We start from the raw sequence: 17027 nt of genomic DNA on the forward strand, positions 1-17027 counted from the left end.
GGAGCATGTGGGAACAAGCACCCTGGCTCATACCTGACCCTACCCTACTCAAACCACCACTCCCTTCGGTTTTTGTCAGTCACATGACCCAGTGATGGCATTCCTTAGAGAAATGCACTCACTTAGGAGAAAACCACTGCTGTTCTGTTTGTCATGGCTAAGATTCCTTGAATGGGAGAAGAGACTGGGTAATGTGGCAGAAAGATCATGGCCTCTATGGTCTTAGAAGTCAGGGTCACCACAGCCTTACCACCTAAAATTTTACTTCCTTGGTCCATAGCCTCATTTTCTCCATCACTACAATGAGTTAGGGGACTGGATTCATACCTGTTTAGAGCCTTTCCAATTTGTCCATTTCTTATAGAAGCCATAAGGCCTCTGTCTGTACATGGCCTTAAAAGTAAGCCTCATGGCTTCATTGTTTCCTGGGGACAAGTACTGTTGGTGTCCTCTGGAGCTTTCCCCACCAGAGGCCTGCATTCAGATAGGGTAGCCGCACTGACAGATCCCTGGCCTGGGGCATTTCTGTCACTGACTACTAAGTGCCCTGTCTACGTCTCAGTTTCTCACCTTGCCAAGGAGAAAATGGATCAGAGCATCTAAAATCCTCTCCAGTTCTTAGAGAGCATAATTTTAATCTAAGACTACAGCCTCTAAATATTTAAGAATCTCTGCCACTGACATAACCATGACAGTACATAATGCTGGGCACATAGCTTCTGGTTTGTGGGATTTCCTGTCTTTGAAATGGCGGTAGCGGGTTAGATGACCATCATCATACATCCAGACTAGCTGTGAGTCCTGGTTTCCTACAACACTCCCAGAGCCAGCTTTCCATTTGCAGGCCAGGCCCTCTCCCAGAAAGCAAAGCTCTTCACCCTGCTCCACCCTAGAGCATTTGGAAGCAGAGTAAGGCACAAGCTGGTACTTGTCTGTCAGGCTTCTGTGACCCCTCCCTATGATGCCTCCCCAGGATGAAGACTCCGAAGAGGAAGAACAATGCACCATCAGCAGCCACTGGGCCTTTGAGCAGGAAAGCAAATGTGGGTCCCCCATGGGCTCTTCTGCCCTGCTGGCCCCACCAAGCCCCAGCCTTCTGGGGACCTCAAGCTGTGAAAGTGTCCTCACTGAGCTCAGTGCAGCCTCCCTGCCTGCCATCTCTGTGAGCCTCTCACCAGAGTCAGCAGACCTGGCCTTGCTAGATCGTGTCCCCATCCCAAGTAACCAGCCCTTCCTTAGTCCCACCCAGGGCCAGGAGGCTGCTCAAGACAAAGCAAAGAAGCATTATTCTCGAAGCTTCCTCAAGCACCTTGAATCTCTAAGGAGGAAGGAAAAGGGTGACAATCGGCAAACAGAGCCTGAGCAATGCCTGGCCACCTCGGAAAAGGCCACCAAGGCTTCATCTTTCCGCAGTTGCCGTGGCTTTCTCTCAGCTGGATTTTACAGGGCCAAGAACAGGGCCGCTACTTCAGCCCGAGGCAGAGAGGGTGAGACGCAGAAGGCCTGGGAGGCTTGGCCCATAGCCACATTCCGGCATCCTCAACCTGTTCGCCGGCGTGACTGCCTGGTGCATGTGCCTGGAGACCATAAACCAGGCACATTCCCTCGTTCTTTGTCCATTGAAAGTCTTTGTCCAGATGATGGCCATCACCTGGCAGATTGGAAGCCAGGTAGGTGCTGGGGCTATGAAGGGCGCCGGGGTTCCTGTGGTTCCACAGGCAGCCATGCCAGCACTTACGACAACTTACCTGAGCTGTACCCAGCTGAGCCTTTCCAGGCCAAGGCTGAGGCTGGAGATGAGGAGGGCGAAGGCAGCTATGCCCATCTAGATGACATCCTGGAGCATCTGTGGGGGCTGCAGCAACGGGTAGAGCTCTGGTCTCAGACCATGTACCCGGACCTGAGGCCTGGAGATAAGGAAGAGGAAGAGGAGGAAGAGGAGGAAGCTGCTTCATCCATTGAAATAGCCACAGCTGAGGTGGAAGGCCAGGATGAAGATCTAGCCCAGGCAGAGTCTCAAGTCCTCAGAGAGTTTCCACCCCAAGCCAAGGAGGAAGTCCCACTGATAATACTGGCTCAGGCCCCTGCTCTGGTAGAGCCATTGGTACAGGCCGAGGCTACGGCTCCAGCCCAGGCCCAGGACCATGAGCGAGAAGCAAACTTGGCTGTCGAGCCTGCTTCTGCCTCCAGCCTGTCTGCGGAAGAAGGACACTCCATTTCTGACACTGCTGTTTCCTCCAGTGAACTTGACAGCAGTGGCAACTCCGTGAATGAGGTAGAGGCTGCAGAAGCCCAGGCAGGACTCCAAGCATCAGTGCCCCGCGAGCGACGTGATTCAGGTGTTGGGGCCTCACTTACCAGACCATGCAGGTGGGAGTTTGGGGTAGTAGGGATGGGGGTGGAGTCCCTTCTCAGTCTCTGCCTTCTATCTGTCCTGCTTTCCTATTCATAAAGCCCAGGGGAAAGTTCTAGGGGGGGGGTCAGGAGATCATTTCCAGGCAGCCTGTCCCAAGAGAAAAGGAGACAGAGCTTAAGAATGTGGAGCCCTGAATGCTCAGTACAGGATCTAACCGTAGTGTGGCCTTGAGGAAATGGTGCCTCTTCTGGCCTTGCTCTCCTCATCTTAGCAACAGGGGTGTTAGAGATGGCCTCTTCACCTCAGTTTTGATGAAGAGTGTTTCTTGCCATAGTAGCCTTAGAACAGGTAGAGACCAGTACTGCCTTTTGGGGACTAAATGGGTCTGAGCTTGGTGCCATCCTCCATGAGAGCTTCTTGAACCCTAGATGACATAAAAGCTGAGAGCAAACTTTTGTCATCCCAAGGCCCCATAGAAGTACTCACTGTGCCTCTGCCTCCCTGTACTTCCTTTCCTTGGGGAGATTAAAAAAAAAAGGAGCCAAAAGGACATGGCCTTTTCTAAGGGTTAGCAAAACTGTGTCTCTGATGCTCTTTGCCCCTCTCACTTCAGGAAACTCCGCTGGCACAGCTTCCAGAACTCCCACCGCCCCAGCCTCAACTCAGAGTCTCTGGAAATCAACCGGCAGTTTGCAGGCCAGATCAACCTGCTTCACAAGGGCTCGCTGCTGCTGCTCACTGGCTTCATGGAGAAGTACACTGTGCCCCACAAACAGGCCTGGGTCTGGTGAGTGTCTCCTGAGCCATGCAGGACAGAAGCTATGGACTTTCCTAGGCTCTATGTCCTGGGATCACAGCCCAGAGGCAGGATAGACCGGCAGGCTGAGTGCACAGGCCAGTGGAATGATACTGTTCCAGGAGGCTGAAAGGGTCGGGTAAGGATAGATGTGGTCTGGAAATCCCCAGGTCTTCCAGCTGTCCTTTCTCCATCCCAGCCTCCATGCACCATCCGTGAGATTGTCCTAAAGTACACTTCGGTGGTCATGTATTGAGTAAATAAACAGCCTCAGGGCTTCCCAGTGTCAATTCCTTTCTCTCATGATCCTTTCATGTCCTGGGGTGGCCCCATCCTTCTGACTCTTCTGTCAGCCTTTCCCAAGCAGAATCATGATGGCCTGTGGGACTCGTCGCTCTTCTCTGAGCGTTTTTTGCCTTTGCACTTGCTGTCCTCTGCCTTTGCCTTATTGCTTCCGTGGACAATACCACTCTGTCCCGCAAGAGTCAGCTGACTTACCACCTCCTCTAGGAAGGCCTCTCTGACCTAGTAGGTGTACTTTCCCTTCCTAGCGGCTCTTCCTCTAAGTTCAAGACCTACCGCTGGCCACATGAGTTATCGGTGAGGGAACCTTTGTCCATGTGGCTTCTGAGGACATACTGTGTTCGCTACTCCTCTCATTTCTAGATGATTGATAGCCTTCCAACTGAGATCTCTCTTCCTGATCGCTTGTTAACCCCCAAATAGGTCAGTGCCCAAGTTTATGAAAAGGAATAAGACCCCAGACTACCGGGGGCTCCATGTATTTGGAGTACCACCCCTCATTCATGTGCAGCGCACCGGCCAGCCTCTGCCCCAAAGCATCCAGCAAGCCATGCGCTACCTACGGAGCCAGTGCCTAGATCAGGTGAGTAGTCCTCAGGAAGCCTGCAGAGAAGTGGTGTTGGGAGGTGACAAGGCCCCAGGCTGACTGCTCTGCCATCCCTCTTGGGTTGGACTACTCTCCAGAAACCTTTCCTTCCCTTGCAAGCCTCAGCAGGGATGATGCCAAAGCTCCCTTCCTTTCTTTATGGATGGAGCCTTTTGCCCACTTTGGGGGCAACTTCTTCCTGCCCCCAGCTTTGCAGTCCCCCTAGTCTCAGGACCTGCCTTAGCCTAAGGCCACCTGTTCACCCTCATCCCCATGACAGCTATCTTTCTCTTTGGCACCAGGCTGTAAACAACTTTCTCTCTGGACTTGCTGAGCCCATCGGGAAGCCTGCCAGGCTCCCTGGTCTCCAAGATGGCCTATGTTCCTGCCACCCCAGTCCTGGGCAGCCCTCACAGTCTCCCTTCTCCTCTTCATATCATGTTATTCCTTCCTTTCAATGGGTCAGGTGGGCATCTTCCGCAAGTCTGGGGTCAAGTCCAGGATCCAGAGCCTGCGCCAAATGAATGAGACCTCCCCTGACAACGTCTGTTATGAGGGCCAGTCGGCCTATGACGTGGCTGACCTACTGAAGCAGTATTTCCGGGATCTTCCTGAGCCCATTTTCACCAGCAAGCTCACCACCACTTTCCTGCAGATCTATCAGCGTAAGTCCCCTGTACCCCTCTTTATTAACCTGCCCCGCACTCAGCCTGCCTGATCTTGAGGGCTTCTGGGAAGCAAACCTGGCAGCTGGCCACGTGAGCTCATGGGAACATTCACTCTCTGAATTTGAAAAGATGCTTGGCGAAGGGACCACATTCTACTCCCCCTCAAACCCATTTTTGGTAGGGTAGACTGAGGCCCTGAGGAAAGGACCTTTCAAAAGGCTGCCCTGAATATCAGAGCAGTGCTTGAGCTAGTCACCAGAGCCCATCCTGATCCTTTTCTTTGGAAACTGTTGGGCCTTGTACATTCTGGAAAACAAGAAGCTTGCTGCTGGTGCTTCTGGAGAAATAAAGAAGGCCCTCTGACCTTCCTGTCCTGCAGTCCTCCCCAAAGAACAGTGGCTGGCAGCAGCGCAAGCTGCCACCTTGCTGCTCCCCGATGAGAACCGAGAAGTGCTGCAGACCCTGCTCTACTTCCTAAGTGACATTGCCTCTGCAGAGGAAAACCAGATGACAGCTGGCAACCTAGCAGTGTGCCTGGCACCCTCCATCTTCCACCTCAATGTGTCCAAGAAGGATAGCCCTTCTCCCAGGTGAGCCGGGTAGCGCATGCAGACGCCAGTCCCGAATTTGGCTTCCCAGAACATTCAGCCTGGGGAGCTATTAGTGCTAGTCCTACCCTTGTACCAAGGAGTTTTAGCCTTCGCCACTGTGAAGCTTGCCATGTCTAAAGGACACCAGGTGACTTTATTGAGAGGCAGCTCTCACTCATCTTGTCTGGTGCCTTGGTGCCATCCTGCTCTTTCCCTCTATCCCTCCAGGATCAAAAGCAAACGCAGCCTGGTTGGTCGGCCGGGCCCCAGGGACTTGAGTGAGAACATGGCTGCCACCCAGGGCCTATCACACATGATCAGTGACTGCAAGAAACTTTTCCAGGTGAGTCTGGCAAGGCCATAGCACCTGACTGTGAGAATTATCAGCCCTGACCTTTGGACCCTGTATCAGGTTCTCAACCTGTGAGTTGCAACCCCTCTGGCAAACCTCTATCTCCAAAAATATTCGCATTACGATTCATAACAGTAGCAAAATTGCAGTTTCGAAGTAGCAATGAAAAGAATTTTGTGGTTGGGGGTCACCGCAGCATGAGGAACTGTATTGAAGAGTTGCATCGTTAGGAAGGTTGAGAGCCACTTCCCTACAGGAACAGAACTGATAGAATGGATGTGTGTGTGCGTGTGTGTGTGTGTGCGTGTGTGCGTGTGCGTGTGACTTATTAGAATGGCTTACAGGCTGTGGTCAGACTAGTCCAACAATGGCTGCCTCCCAGTAGAAAGGTCACAGTAGTTGTTCAGTCCATGAGGCTGGTTTTTGATCTCTGTTGGAATCCTAAAATAGGTTCTAATACCAGGGAAGGGATGCCTCAGCAGCAGGAGAGATAAAGTTGCCAGCAAGAGTGAGGGCAAGCAGTGTAAAAGCAAAAGGCTTTCTAACATGTTCTTTCATGTGGGCTGGCACCAGAAGGTGTGGCTCAGATTTAGTGTGGGTGTTCTGGCCTCAAATGGCCTCAATTTAGGGTGGGTCTTCCCACCTCAAAGGATCTAGTAAAGCAAATCCTCCACAAGTGTGCCCAGCTGCTTGATTTTTAGTTGATTCCAGTCTTAGTCAACTTGACAAGCAAGATCAGCCATCACAGCCTCCAAGTCAGGCAAGAGGCCCAGCTTGTCACATGCTGCTAGGCTCTAATTCGTGACCCTTCTTCATCAGTTTCTTATCTGTCCCACTGCAGGGCCATAGCCGTGCCTCTCTACTGTCTTAACACTGACACTTGTGGGGTGCCCTTCTCTCACAGCACCCACTCAGTGTGTCTATGTGTGTGTGCCCTTCCAGGTGCCCCAAGATATGGTGGTGCAACTGTGTGGTTCATATAGTGCAGCTGAACTCAGCCCCCCTGGACCAGCCCTGGCTGAGCTCAGGCAGGCACAGGCTGCTGGAGTGAGTCTCAGCCTTTACATGGAGGAGAGTGTGCAGGAGCTGCTTTGGGATGCTGCAGAACGCTTCAAGGGTTGGACCAATGTGCCAGGGCCCCAGCACACAGAACTGGCTTGTAGGAAGGTGAGCACCCCACTCTTCATCTTGTTGTAGGCTGGGAGAGAGCCCTGAGTCTGCCCCAGAGAGTTGCTCAATCAACCTTACCGGGCCTGTGCCTGGTACTTGGAAGATGGCAGCCAGCTGCACAAGTGTCTGAAGGAGTCAGAAACCATATGAGTCCAGTGCATCCCTCTGTGGACGCCTTCCTGAGTTCTTTTCCACAGTTCTACTTCAGACTCAGTACCACCACGATAGCTCCCTGAAATGCCTGGGTTTCCTTTGGCCCTGAACAGGCAACACCCCTTGTGATACCTCCACTCTCTGTTTCTGTTTGTGCTGTCCTGCTATCTGAACTGACTTACTCCCAACTAAGACCTCTCCCAGGCCACGTTTAGTCATGGTCAGAGCTGGAGGTGGCTCCTAACAGTGCCCCTCTGTTAGTAGCCTTGCTCTTTCTGGGCTATTAATCTTGAGTGACATTTTGAGCCAGGTATTTTCTGTGATAGAATGATCATGACTAATCTTCACCATGGGGTCAAGGTAGGGAGCTGGCAAAGAGTATGGCACATGCAAAATCACCCCTCTCTTCCTGCATCCAAAAATATCACATGCTGTGCCCATTTTCATAGGCTCAGCAAGCGTCTAAATGCCTGGGATCCATCATTGCCTTTTGCTCTAGAGCAGACTGAAGAGCAGACATGTGAGAAGGACAGAGAAACAGGGGTGTCTACCTGTTTATCTGAATCTAGAGTTGTTCATCAGAGGAGCCTAGTAGCTACAGGAAGGGAGTTCTAGGCTCTTTAGCCTGAGACCTGGCCTGGCATGAATTTGGAGTGCTCTCCCCTTGCTAGTGTTCCTAACCTCATCCCTTTGGCTTGTAGGCACCAGACGGTCACCCCCTGCGGATGTGGAAGGCATCCACAGAAGTGGCTGCCCCTCCAGCTGTGGTGCTGCATCGTGTCCTGCGAGAGCGGGCCCTGTGGGATGAGGACCTACTGCGGGCCCAGGTGCTGGAAGCCCTGATGCCAGGGGTGGAGCTGTACCACTACGTCACTGACAGCATGGCACCCCATCCTTGCCGAGACTTTGTGGTGCTCAGGTGAGGGGCTACTGCTACCACCCTGCTGTGCTTCGGGGACCAGAAAGGTGGGGCAGGAGCCAGCAGCAAGGATCTGAACATGGGGTCTGGCTGTCCGTGTTCCAGGATGTGGCGCTCAGACCTGCCTCGTGGTGGATGCCTCCTTGTCTCCCAGTCCCTGGATCCTGAGCAACCCGTGCCAGAGTCTGGAGTGCGGGCCCTCATGCTTACTTCCCAGTACCTCATGGAGCCCTGTGGCCTTGGCCGCTCTCGCCTCACTCATATCTGCCGCGCTGACCTCAGGTACCAGACTTGGGCTGTTTGCCTCACACTCTTGGCCCTGAGTCCATCCCTTGCCTCTGCCCTATGTCAGTGAGCCCCATTGTGAAAGACAGTTCCTTTCTTCCTTCTCCCTGACAAAGGCCCCAGTGGAAACCCAATTTCTCATGTCTCCCTACCTCTTCCTCCCCAGGGGCCGTTCTCCTGACTGGTACAACAAAGTCTTCGGGCACTTGTGTGCCATGGAAGTGGCAAAGATCCGGGACTCTTTCCCCACACTTCAGGCAGCTGGCCCTGAAACCAAGTTGTGAGCCTTAGACTGGTGTTGCCTAGGCCTCTGCTACCAAAGAAATGAATGGGAAGAAGAACTGAGACACCCCTAGGGACAGAGCCAGGCCCAGGTGGCCATCTGCCTGGCAGCTTACATCCTAATGCTAGTCTGCACATACACAAGCGAAGAGAGTGTAGGTGGCCTATCTCCACCTCCCTTCACCCCCCCACACTGCACTCTGTTCTCACCAAAGCAAGAAGACTGCTGCTGCCCACCTGACCAAGAAGACCCTGCTGTATCTTGATCTCCAGCAGCTACCTACTGAGAAGGGGAAGAAGGTGGAGAGCATTGTGCAACCCGGGCTCTCTGCATACCAAGAAGGCAAGCCATCTTGCTTGCTGCTAGGGTTCTTTTGAGTTTGGATTGGAGGCTCTGATCCTGCCTTTGGGGCCAACATTGACCCTGAATACAGGTCTGGAGCAACAGCTGGGGTACAGCACAGGAAAACACCAATGATCACAATCCACTTTATTTCTGTAAACATGATGCTGACTTATGAGGCAGGTTGAGGATGGCCCTATGGGCCCATACTAGGTAGGTAACATGACGAATTGGGATAGTTTGGGATATAAGGGTGGAGAACCTTTCTTTCTCAATCCCCAAGACACCAATTAACCATACTCCCTTGCTTTGGTCCACACTTGCTTTGTTACTCCCTAGAGTTGTGGGCAGCCTTTGGCCACTCATGGCCATAGCTACAGGTAAATTAGGTCATTCCCACGACACAGGCCAGGCCAAAGCTGACAGTGGCAGCAAGATGTACAGATGTATCTTCATGCTTTTTGCCCATGGTGGGTGGTCTATAAGAACTATCCTGACCTAAATCAAACACCCTGAACAAACACAAAGGGCTTCTTCCCTTAGCCATCCAGGCCCTGATTCCAGCCCAATCTATCCCACCCAGTGGCTATATTTGTTCAGATAGAAATCTGGCAACCATTCGGAGGACAAGTGGTGCTTTCTTTGTCTTTGGCTAAGGAAACTGGATTGTGTTGGGTTGCAGCTATCATTGTAATGTTTATCTTGTTTTTCTCTGTACCTATAAATACTGTACAGCCAGAATATATATGTGTATATGTATATATATACATATGTATATATCAATACATATACACACATATCTGCATGCACACACAACAACTCCCTCTTGAGTACATTATAATCTCTGGGTGGGAGCAGGATCTGGAGGGCCTGGGCTATGACACTTCTGTTCTAATGAGAGATGAGAGGTGAAGAGCAGGCCATAGCAGTTCCCTCTGCAGAACAATAAAGCATGACTGGAGATGTGCACTGCCTTTAGGGATGTCTTTTTGCTGAGAAAATGGGCTGGGGCCTGGGGTTGCAACCATACCCATAGGTCACAGATTGTGAGCATTTTCCTTGCATTCTGCTGATACCAACACATGGAGTCAGGACTTGGGGAAACACCATGGGGGAAAGGGAAGACCTCTTGTCTTGGGAAGAGGATTGGGAAGGCAGGCAGAATCTGGAGAAGCGCAGACTCAGACACAAACTTCAAACTCCATCCTATGCCTAGGCCAGGGTCCTGGATTTGAGTACCAGCCTGCACCATGACCTCACGAGTCCATAATAGCTCTAATGAGGGGTGTTCCGGGCTCAGGTCTCCTCCTTTTCACTCCTATGCAGCTTGGGCAAAGCAAAAGCAGTAGGGATGCAGTCCTCAGAGGCTTGGGAGGGGTCCTGTGCCACATACGTGACACCCTAAAAGGGCTGGGTGCCTTGAGGCCGCAAAGCATTGGGGTGTCTAAGCCAGGTTCTGTTTGAATTTCCCAAAGGAAAGAGCTTGAATTTGCCATTTTGTTGTGGCCATAAAACTTTTAAGCTGTGGGCTATGGGCCTGGACCCACAGACCTGCTGCCATTTGGGGCACTCGGGGGAGGGGACTCTTTTCCACCCTACTGCTGCTACTAGCAGGGGATGCCAAAAAATCAGAGGTATCCAGGGCTGCTGCTGAGGGTCCGGGAGATGGTGGGATTAGTCTAAGAGATTGTTTCAAGATTAAGGGGCATGCAGTTGTTTCAGGGGTGAAGCCTCAGGACTGGGATTTTCATGGCCTGAATGCTGGTAGACGAAGAAGAGTTTGTTGGTTTCCTTAAGACAGATGGGAGTTTTGTAGTTCATGGTATTCCATATGTAGTAGAAGTTTTTCTCCAGCTTCCAAATTTGATCCTCCCTGAGTCAATATCACTTCAAAAGGAAAAATGAAAGCAAGATATGTGAATTCCATTCAAATCAACAGAAGTGCTCAGATTACTCCATTCTCTCCAAATGAAATCTTCAGGTCCACTTTCTTAATTTTATCATTTATTTATTTATTTATATATTTATTTATTTATTTTGGTTTTTCAAGGCAAGGTATCTCTGTTTATCAACCCTTGATGTCCTGGAACTCACTCTGTAGACCAGGCTGACATCGAACTCTCAGCACTCTGCCTCCCGAGTGCTGGGATCAAAGGTGTGCGCCACCATACCCGGCCAGCCTTCATACTTTATTAGGACTGGATCATAGTGCTGGACATACTCTGATGAAGCCAATAGTTATGATGATGGTTTTTCCTCATTGCTATTTGTACTTCTGCCAAAAGTGGTCAACACAAGTAATCCTGACATGAGACAAAAGACAGAGTGGTGAACGTGTATGTTCAATTCCAACATGAGTTGCTGGGTTCCAAGTTCAAGACAAGACTCTCCCCAAACTTGGCAAATCTAGAAACATCAGCAGCAGAAGTAAAACAGGCAAGTGGGGGCAATCCAAAAGGAAGTAGTCGGGGTCACATCTGGCATCGTAGAAATAAGACAATACTGTGTGGCATCCAAGTTTTGATGCAAAATGGTCTGGAGCAATTATGGTAAACCAAGTCCTCCCTAGAATTGATGCTATACAACTGTTGTCTATGTGAACTTCTTTACACATGTCCTGTACATGGCACACAAGAAAATCCAGCTTTTATCCTCCCTCTCTATGAGGCAATACTGATGTCACCGAAATAATATTACTAAAATATATAAAGTACTATTTACTGTCATTTGTGGATATTAAAAAACTGTCAATCTAGAAAGCAAAATAAAACTAACTTCTAAGGACAGGTCTAAAGAAATTAGTCACGCAACTTAGACTTATGAGCAAGGCAAGGGAATTTTGCAAGCACCATAATGTGCTTAGGCTAGTCAGTGGGAGCTATGACATCATTCAAGGAGAGAATCTGATGAGATGGCCAATCAATATGTAGCCTATTCCTGAGATAAATGCTTGTTAAATGGCACACCACTGTGCAGGCTTTGGAATCCTATAGCATTTACTCACCCAGGAGTACTATTAGCCGGAATACGAAAGTCCTGCTGTTTGTCAGAATTCATCTTCATCAGAGCTCCAGTAGGGATCTCTGAATCATGCTTTGTCACACAGCTGGCTCCCAGCATGTTCAGGTGGGGGTTCTTTGACCTGCATCACAACCAGCCACAGACCAAAGAGACCAGGGTCCCCATCAAGTCTCCTCTATAACCTCCTTCATTGTCTTCTCTTTCTACGTACAAAAGCATGTCTTTGGTTTTTCCTCATCAGTGAAATGTGGGACCTTGGAAGTAAGGCAGGCAGGCAGAAATATCAGTCAGCCTCTGGCTTTTGTGGGCACAAGAAGGTAGGTTTCGGCAGGGAGGCAGCATAAACAGGAATGGATTTCCAGAACACAGTGTGCCTCATCAGGCAATGAGACAGATAAGGAGGAGAAGGCAGGCCCCTAGAAGGACCAAACAATTCGCCAGCATTCTCTGCTTGGCCTCTGATGCCCCGAGCTGGCTGCCAGGGTAGAGGGAGTCCCAGGCAGGCCCTGATGCTTCAGCAGAACAGGGGTGGTGAAGAGCCTGGGAGCTCCACATCGACGCCCCTCCCTCTGTGGCTTGAGACCTTCTTTGCGGGTAGTCATGGGCCAAGTAACCCAGCTAGGTGTGGTTCAGCTACTTAGCCAGCCAGCCTCATGCCCAAGTGTGGGCTTCCAGAGACACTCACATTTCCTAGGCACCCACACTTTTGATAGGACCTGTGACCACATGGAGCACTGAAGCTGAGAACGTGCATTTCTGGTTAGCTCCCAGGTGGTGCCAGGCTGCTGGAACTCCCGTGCTCATTCGGTGCCCTCCGATCCATGAGTCCTGGAGGTCCATGATAATGGCACAAGTTCTTATGAAAATGAATCCAAAGCTGGTGACTGAACTCCCTCTCGGGTCCATGCACAGCCTCTGAGGGCCAGCGGTGGGAGATGGAAACCTCCACATGATCACCCAGTTCCAGTCACGTGACTTATTACCTAAGTCACAGAGCCCGTGTGCTCTCCTCTGTACATGGAGAGGACACAGCCACATGCACAGATCATAGCGGTCAGCTGCTCGCCCAGCGCCCACCAGTGTTGTGTCCCTTGTTGTCGGTTTGTCCTCCTGATGCTACCTAACATCTTCCTTTGTTACTCTGCTTAGGTTGTGAGCTGAACTGTAGCGGGAAGGACTTTAGAAAAGGAGGAATGGGTGCCTGTTCTGGGTGCCCTAGTGTCACCCCAAACTGTATCACCCTTCACCCACCCACCCTCCTTGGGTGGTCTTCATTGGTTGTTTTACCAAGTCCATTCATTCCCTTCTAGGTAAACTGCATGAGCTTTCAAGTAAGATTCCTCTAGGATTTGGCAGGTAGCCTGGGAGGGTAAGTGCTGGCAAGGGACCAGACTGCCAGAGAGGGCATTTCCACCAAGGGGGACAGAGCTTATGCCTTTCCCAGCTCTCATGCCCAGGTGGGAACATGGGTGCAGAGCCATAGAGCCACGGCTTTGAGGGTTCTCAGGGAATCTAGACATCCAGTCGTTGACATGAAATCTACCTGTTTGTAAATGGTTTAGTGAGCTAGATGAGAAATTCAAGTTCAGGGTAACCGCTAGTCAGTCATGCAAGCATGCTTGCACAGAGGCATGCACGCCCCCCCCCCCCCCAGGTCGCATACTCAGTCGCTGGACCACTGTTGCAAAAAGGCGTGGCTGACACAAAAAGGAGGACTTGCTTCCTGGGCTGCCCCTGCAGCTGCCCTGGTGATAGAAGCAGCTGGAGCAAGCAGGTCCCTGAGAGCTGGGCTGCTGGGTGGAGAAGAAGCTGCAGCCTGGAGCCAGCTAGGCTTGGTATAGTCCACAAGAGGGCAGTGGTACTCCACGGGGAATGTAGCCATGGGAGCCAGGAAGCTGCTAAAGTAAAGCCCACCTCCAGCTACTGCCTCCTAGACATCTCAGGGTTCTCTGGTCTCTAGGCCTTATCCTTCCCAACTTGATCCCAACCTTGTTCCTTCCCCTGCCTGCTCAGTTCTCCCCAAGCCCTTAAAATAAAGAGCCCTCCTTTTGTGGGGATCAGTAACTGCGCCAACAAATATTTACTGAGTGTTTAATATGTGACAGCCCTTGTTGTCATGACCAGGTATAGACCAGGGACCGACGTCAGTAAGAACCGTACACTTGCTGAACAAGCATTCTACACGAGGAACAAATATAGTAAGTCATCAAAACAGTGAGTGCTTGAAAGTGACCAGTTCTTTGGTGAAGAGTAAAGCGTGGAAGAGACAGGCAGCAGAGAGTGTATTGTGCTTCCACTGATTCATCCATCTGTCCATCCATCCACCCACCCATCCATTATCCATCCTCCCATCCATTCATCATCCATCCATCTACCCACCCATGCACTCAGTTTTCCTCCCACCCCACCAGCCATCCATTAAACTATCGAATAAACCATCTGTCTCTCCATCCATCCAGCTACCTACCTATGCTGGCTAGTTTTCTGTCAAATTGACACAAGCTAGAATTATCTGAAAGGAGGTAACCTCAATTGAGAAAATTCTCTCATAATATCCAGCTGTAAGGCATTTTCTTAATTAGAGAGTTAATGGGGATAGCCCTACGCATTGTGCATTGTACCATCCCTGGTGGTGGTCCCGAGGTGTATAAGAAAGCCGGTCAAGCAAGTCGTGATGAACAAACCAGTAAGCAACACTCCTCTATGGCCTCTGCATCAACTTCTACCTCCTGGTCATGACCAGTTTGAGCTACTGTCCTGACTTCTGTAATGTGCAGAAGCAGAAGCCAAATAAATCCTTTCCTCCCCGACTTGCTTTTTGGTCATGGTGTTTCAGCACAGCAATAGAAAACCTAAGACATCACCCATTCACTCATCATCCATCTATCCCCCCATCCATGACTCCACTCATCCATCTACCCATCACTCCATTTATCCATATACCCATCACTCCACCCATCACTCCATCCATCCATCCACCCATCACTCCATTCATCCATCTACCCATCACTCCACCCATCACTCCATCCATCCATCCACCCATCACTCCACCCATCACTCCATCCATCCATCCACCCATCACTCCACCCATCACTCCATTCATCCATCTACCCATCACTCCACCCATCACTCCACCCATCCATCCACCAATCACTCCACCCATCACTCCATCCATCCATCTACCCATCACTCCACTCATCACTCCATCTATCCATCCACCCATCACTCCATCCATCCATCCACCCATCACTCCACCCATCACTCCATCCATCCACCCATCACTCCATCCATCCATCCACCCACCCATCACTTCATCCATCCATCCACCCATCACTCCATCCATCCATCCACCCATCACTCCATCCATCCATCCACCCATCAATCCATCCCTCCATCCATCCCTCCATCCATCCATCCATCCATCACTCCATCCATCCATCTACCCATCACTCCATCCATCCACCCATCACTCCATCCATCCATCCACCCATCAATCCATCCCTCCATCCATCCCTCCCTCCATCCATCCATCCATCACTCCATCCATCCATCTACCCATCACTCCATCCATCCATCCATCCATCCATCCATCACTCCATCCATCCACCCATCACTCCATCCATCCATCCATCCACACACCCACCAATTCAGTTGTTTAATGATCTACTCTGCTTTCTCTTCTGCCCATTCCCACCCACACAGCTTCCGCTTCAATCTGTTAGATGTTTAGAGTTGTCTCAGGCATTTCTGCCCTCTGACCATCATTTCCTCCTCTTTCTGCCAACTGACCACCAAGCTGCCATTTGGGACCCACAATGTAGCCCTCCCTGCCCACCACATTCCTCCGTTTCCTTTTCATCTGTTTACTTATCATATATTAGGCACAGGTGGAGGTAGGGTTTGTATTGGAGTCAGAGGATCCAGTGCTCAAGGCTCAGCTTGGACACTTTATAGCTATGGGAGTCTGGGAAAATTATCCTTTCAGAGAATCAGTTTCCCCAGACATTGGGGAAGGCTCACAAGTAAGCTAAACAGTGTGTTGTGTCTTTGCATAATGCTATCAGCCTGTCCACAGCTAACTATACATTTAAATATATTTTTATATGTTAATTTGTGCCTATTATAGTTTTTTTGACAAGGTCCTGCATATCTTAGGTTCGCTTTGAACTGTGTATAACATGACCTTTAATAGTAGATTATTCTGCTTTCATCTTCCTGATGCTACAATTACAAACGTATAGAATACTATACTTGGCTTTATGTGGTACAGGGGATCAAACCCAGACTCTAGAGCACACTAGGCAAGCACTCCACCAACTAAATCCTAGTGGAAATCAAGAGGTTACTGAATCTTAAGACCTCCTCGAACTTCACACCTCTAGGGACACTCAGCTCAAACATGTCAACACCTTGAAGTCATCCTTTAAGCTTCAGAAAATGGGATTACTCCTTTCTCCGAATAACCATAGCAATCTTCATCTTTATCCAGGTTTCCATATTCGTTGTGGCCTTACTCCCTCTTAGGATTCTTGAGGTGCCAGTCATTTTATCACATATACTTAATCATATTAATGTTTAGCATTCACTGGCATTCAATACATTTACATCACAACTAATCTCTCTTTAGTTTCAAAACCTTTTCTTTTTGTGTGAAAAAGTACAACAAAACAAAACAAAAAACAAATGAACAAATGAAAAATACACCTATGTCCTTTAAGCAATCACCGTACATGCCCTTTTCAACGTCAATTATTTAAGTACTTTCTATCTTTAGGATTTGCCCGTTCTAGATATTTCATATAAATGAATCAAACAATATTGTTTGATTACTTGTTAAAAGTTGGTTTCTTTTACTCTTTGTCATTTGAGGGCCTGTCACCCAGCTCCCAAATAAATACACCGAGACTTATGAATACCCGGCCTTAACTTGGTTTGTCTCCAGTCACCTTTTCTTCAATTATCCACTCCACCTTTTCTCTGAGCTTTTGTCCTTCTCTATATGTCTTTCTGTGTGTGGCTGTGTGGCTGCGTGGCTGCGTGGCTGTGTGGGTGGCCCCTGGCATCCTCATCTCCTTTTCCTTTTTTTTACTCCTCCTCTTCTTCTTTTCTCCTTCTATTTATTCTTTCTGCCAGGCAGCCCCACCTATCCCTCTCCTGCCTACCTATTGGCTGCTCAGCTCTTTATTAGACCAATCAAGTGTTT

General features: G+C 49.9%; 1 protein-coding gene and 1 pseudogene across 1 annotated transcript in view; both read left to right on the plus strand.

Annotated features, from left to right (window-relative positions):
* The window catches only part of LOC121443295 (stAR-related lipid transfer protein 8-like), a 74716-nt gene extending 66123 nt beyond the window's left edge, over positions 1–8593 (plus strand). The window contains exons 8-17 of the mRNA XM_041645000.1: positions 974–2370; positions 2970–3143; positions 3879–4038; positions 4508–4706; positions 5089–5299; positions 5528–5642; positions 6594–6818; positions 7676–7893; positions 7999–8175; positions 8345–8593. Of these exons, the coding sequence (XP_041500934.1) occupies positions 974–2370; positions 2970–3143; positions 3879–4038; positions 4508–4706; positions 5089–5299; positions 5528–5642; positions 6594–6818; positions 7676–7893; positions 7999–8175; positions 8345–8462 (2994 nt within the window). The 3' untranslated portion in view covers positions 8463–8593. The remainder of the gene's footprint in view (positions 1–973; positions 2371–2969; positions 3144–3878; positions 4039–4507; positions 4707–5088; positions 5300–5527; positions 5643–6593; positions 6819–7675; positions 7894–7998; positions 8176–8344) is intronic.
* A 400-nt stretch (positions 8594–8993) lies between these two features.
* LOC121443296 lies at positions 8994–11135 on the plus strand (annotated as a pseudogene).
* Positions 11136–17027: the final 5892 nt, after the last annotated feature.

Source organism: Microtus oregoni, unplaced genomic scaffold (genome assembly GCF_018167655.1).
Source record: "Microtus oregoni isolate MIOR12 unplaced genomic scaffold, Mior012 000104F_ref0000108, whole genome shotgun sequence".
Taxonomy (NCBI): domain Eukaryota; kingdom Metazoa; phylum Chordata; class Mammalia; order Rodentia; family Cricetidae; genus Microtus; species Microtus oregoni.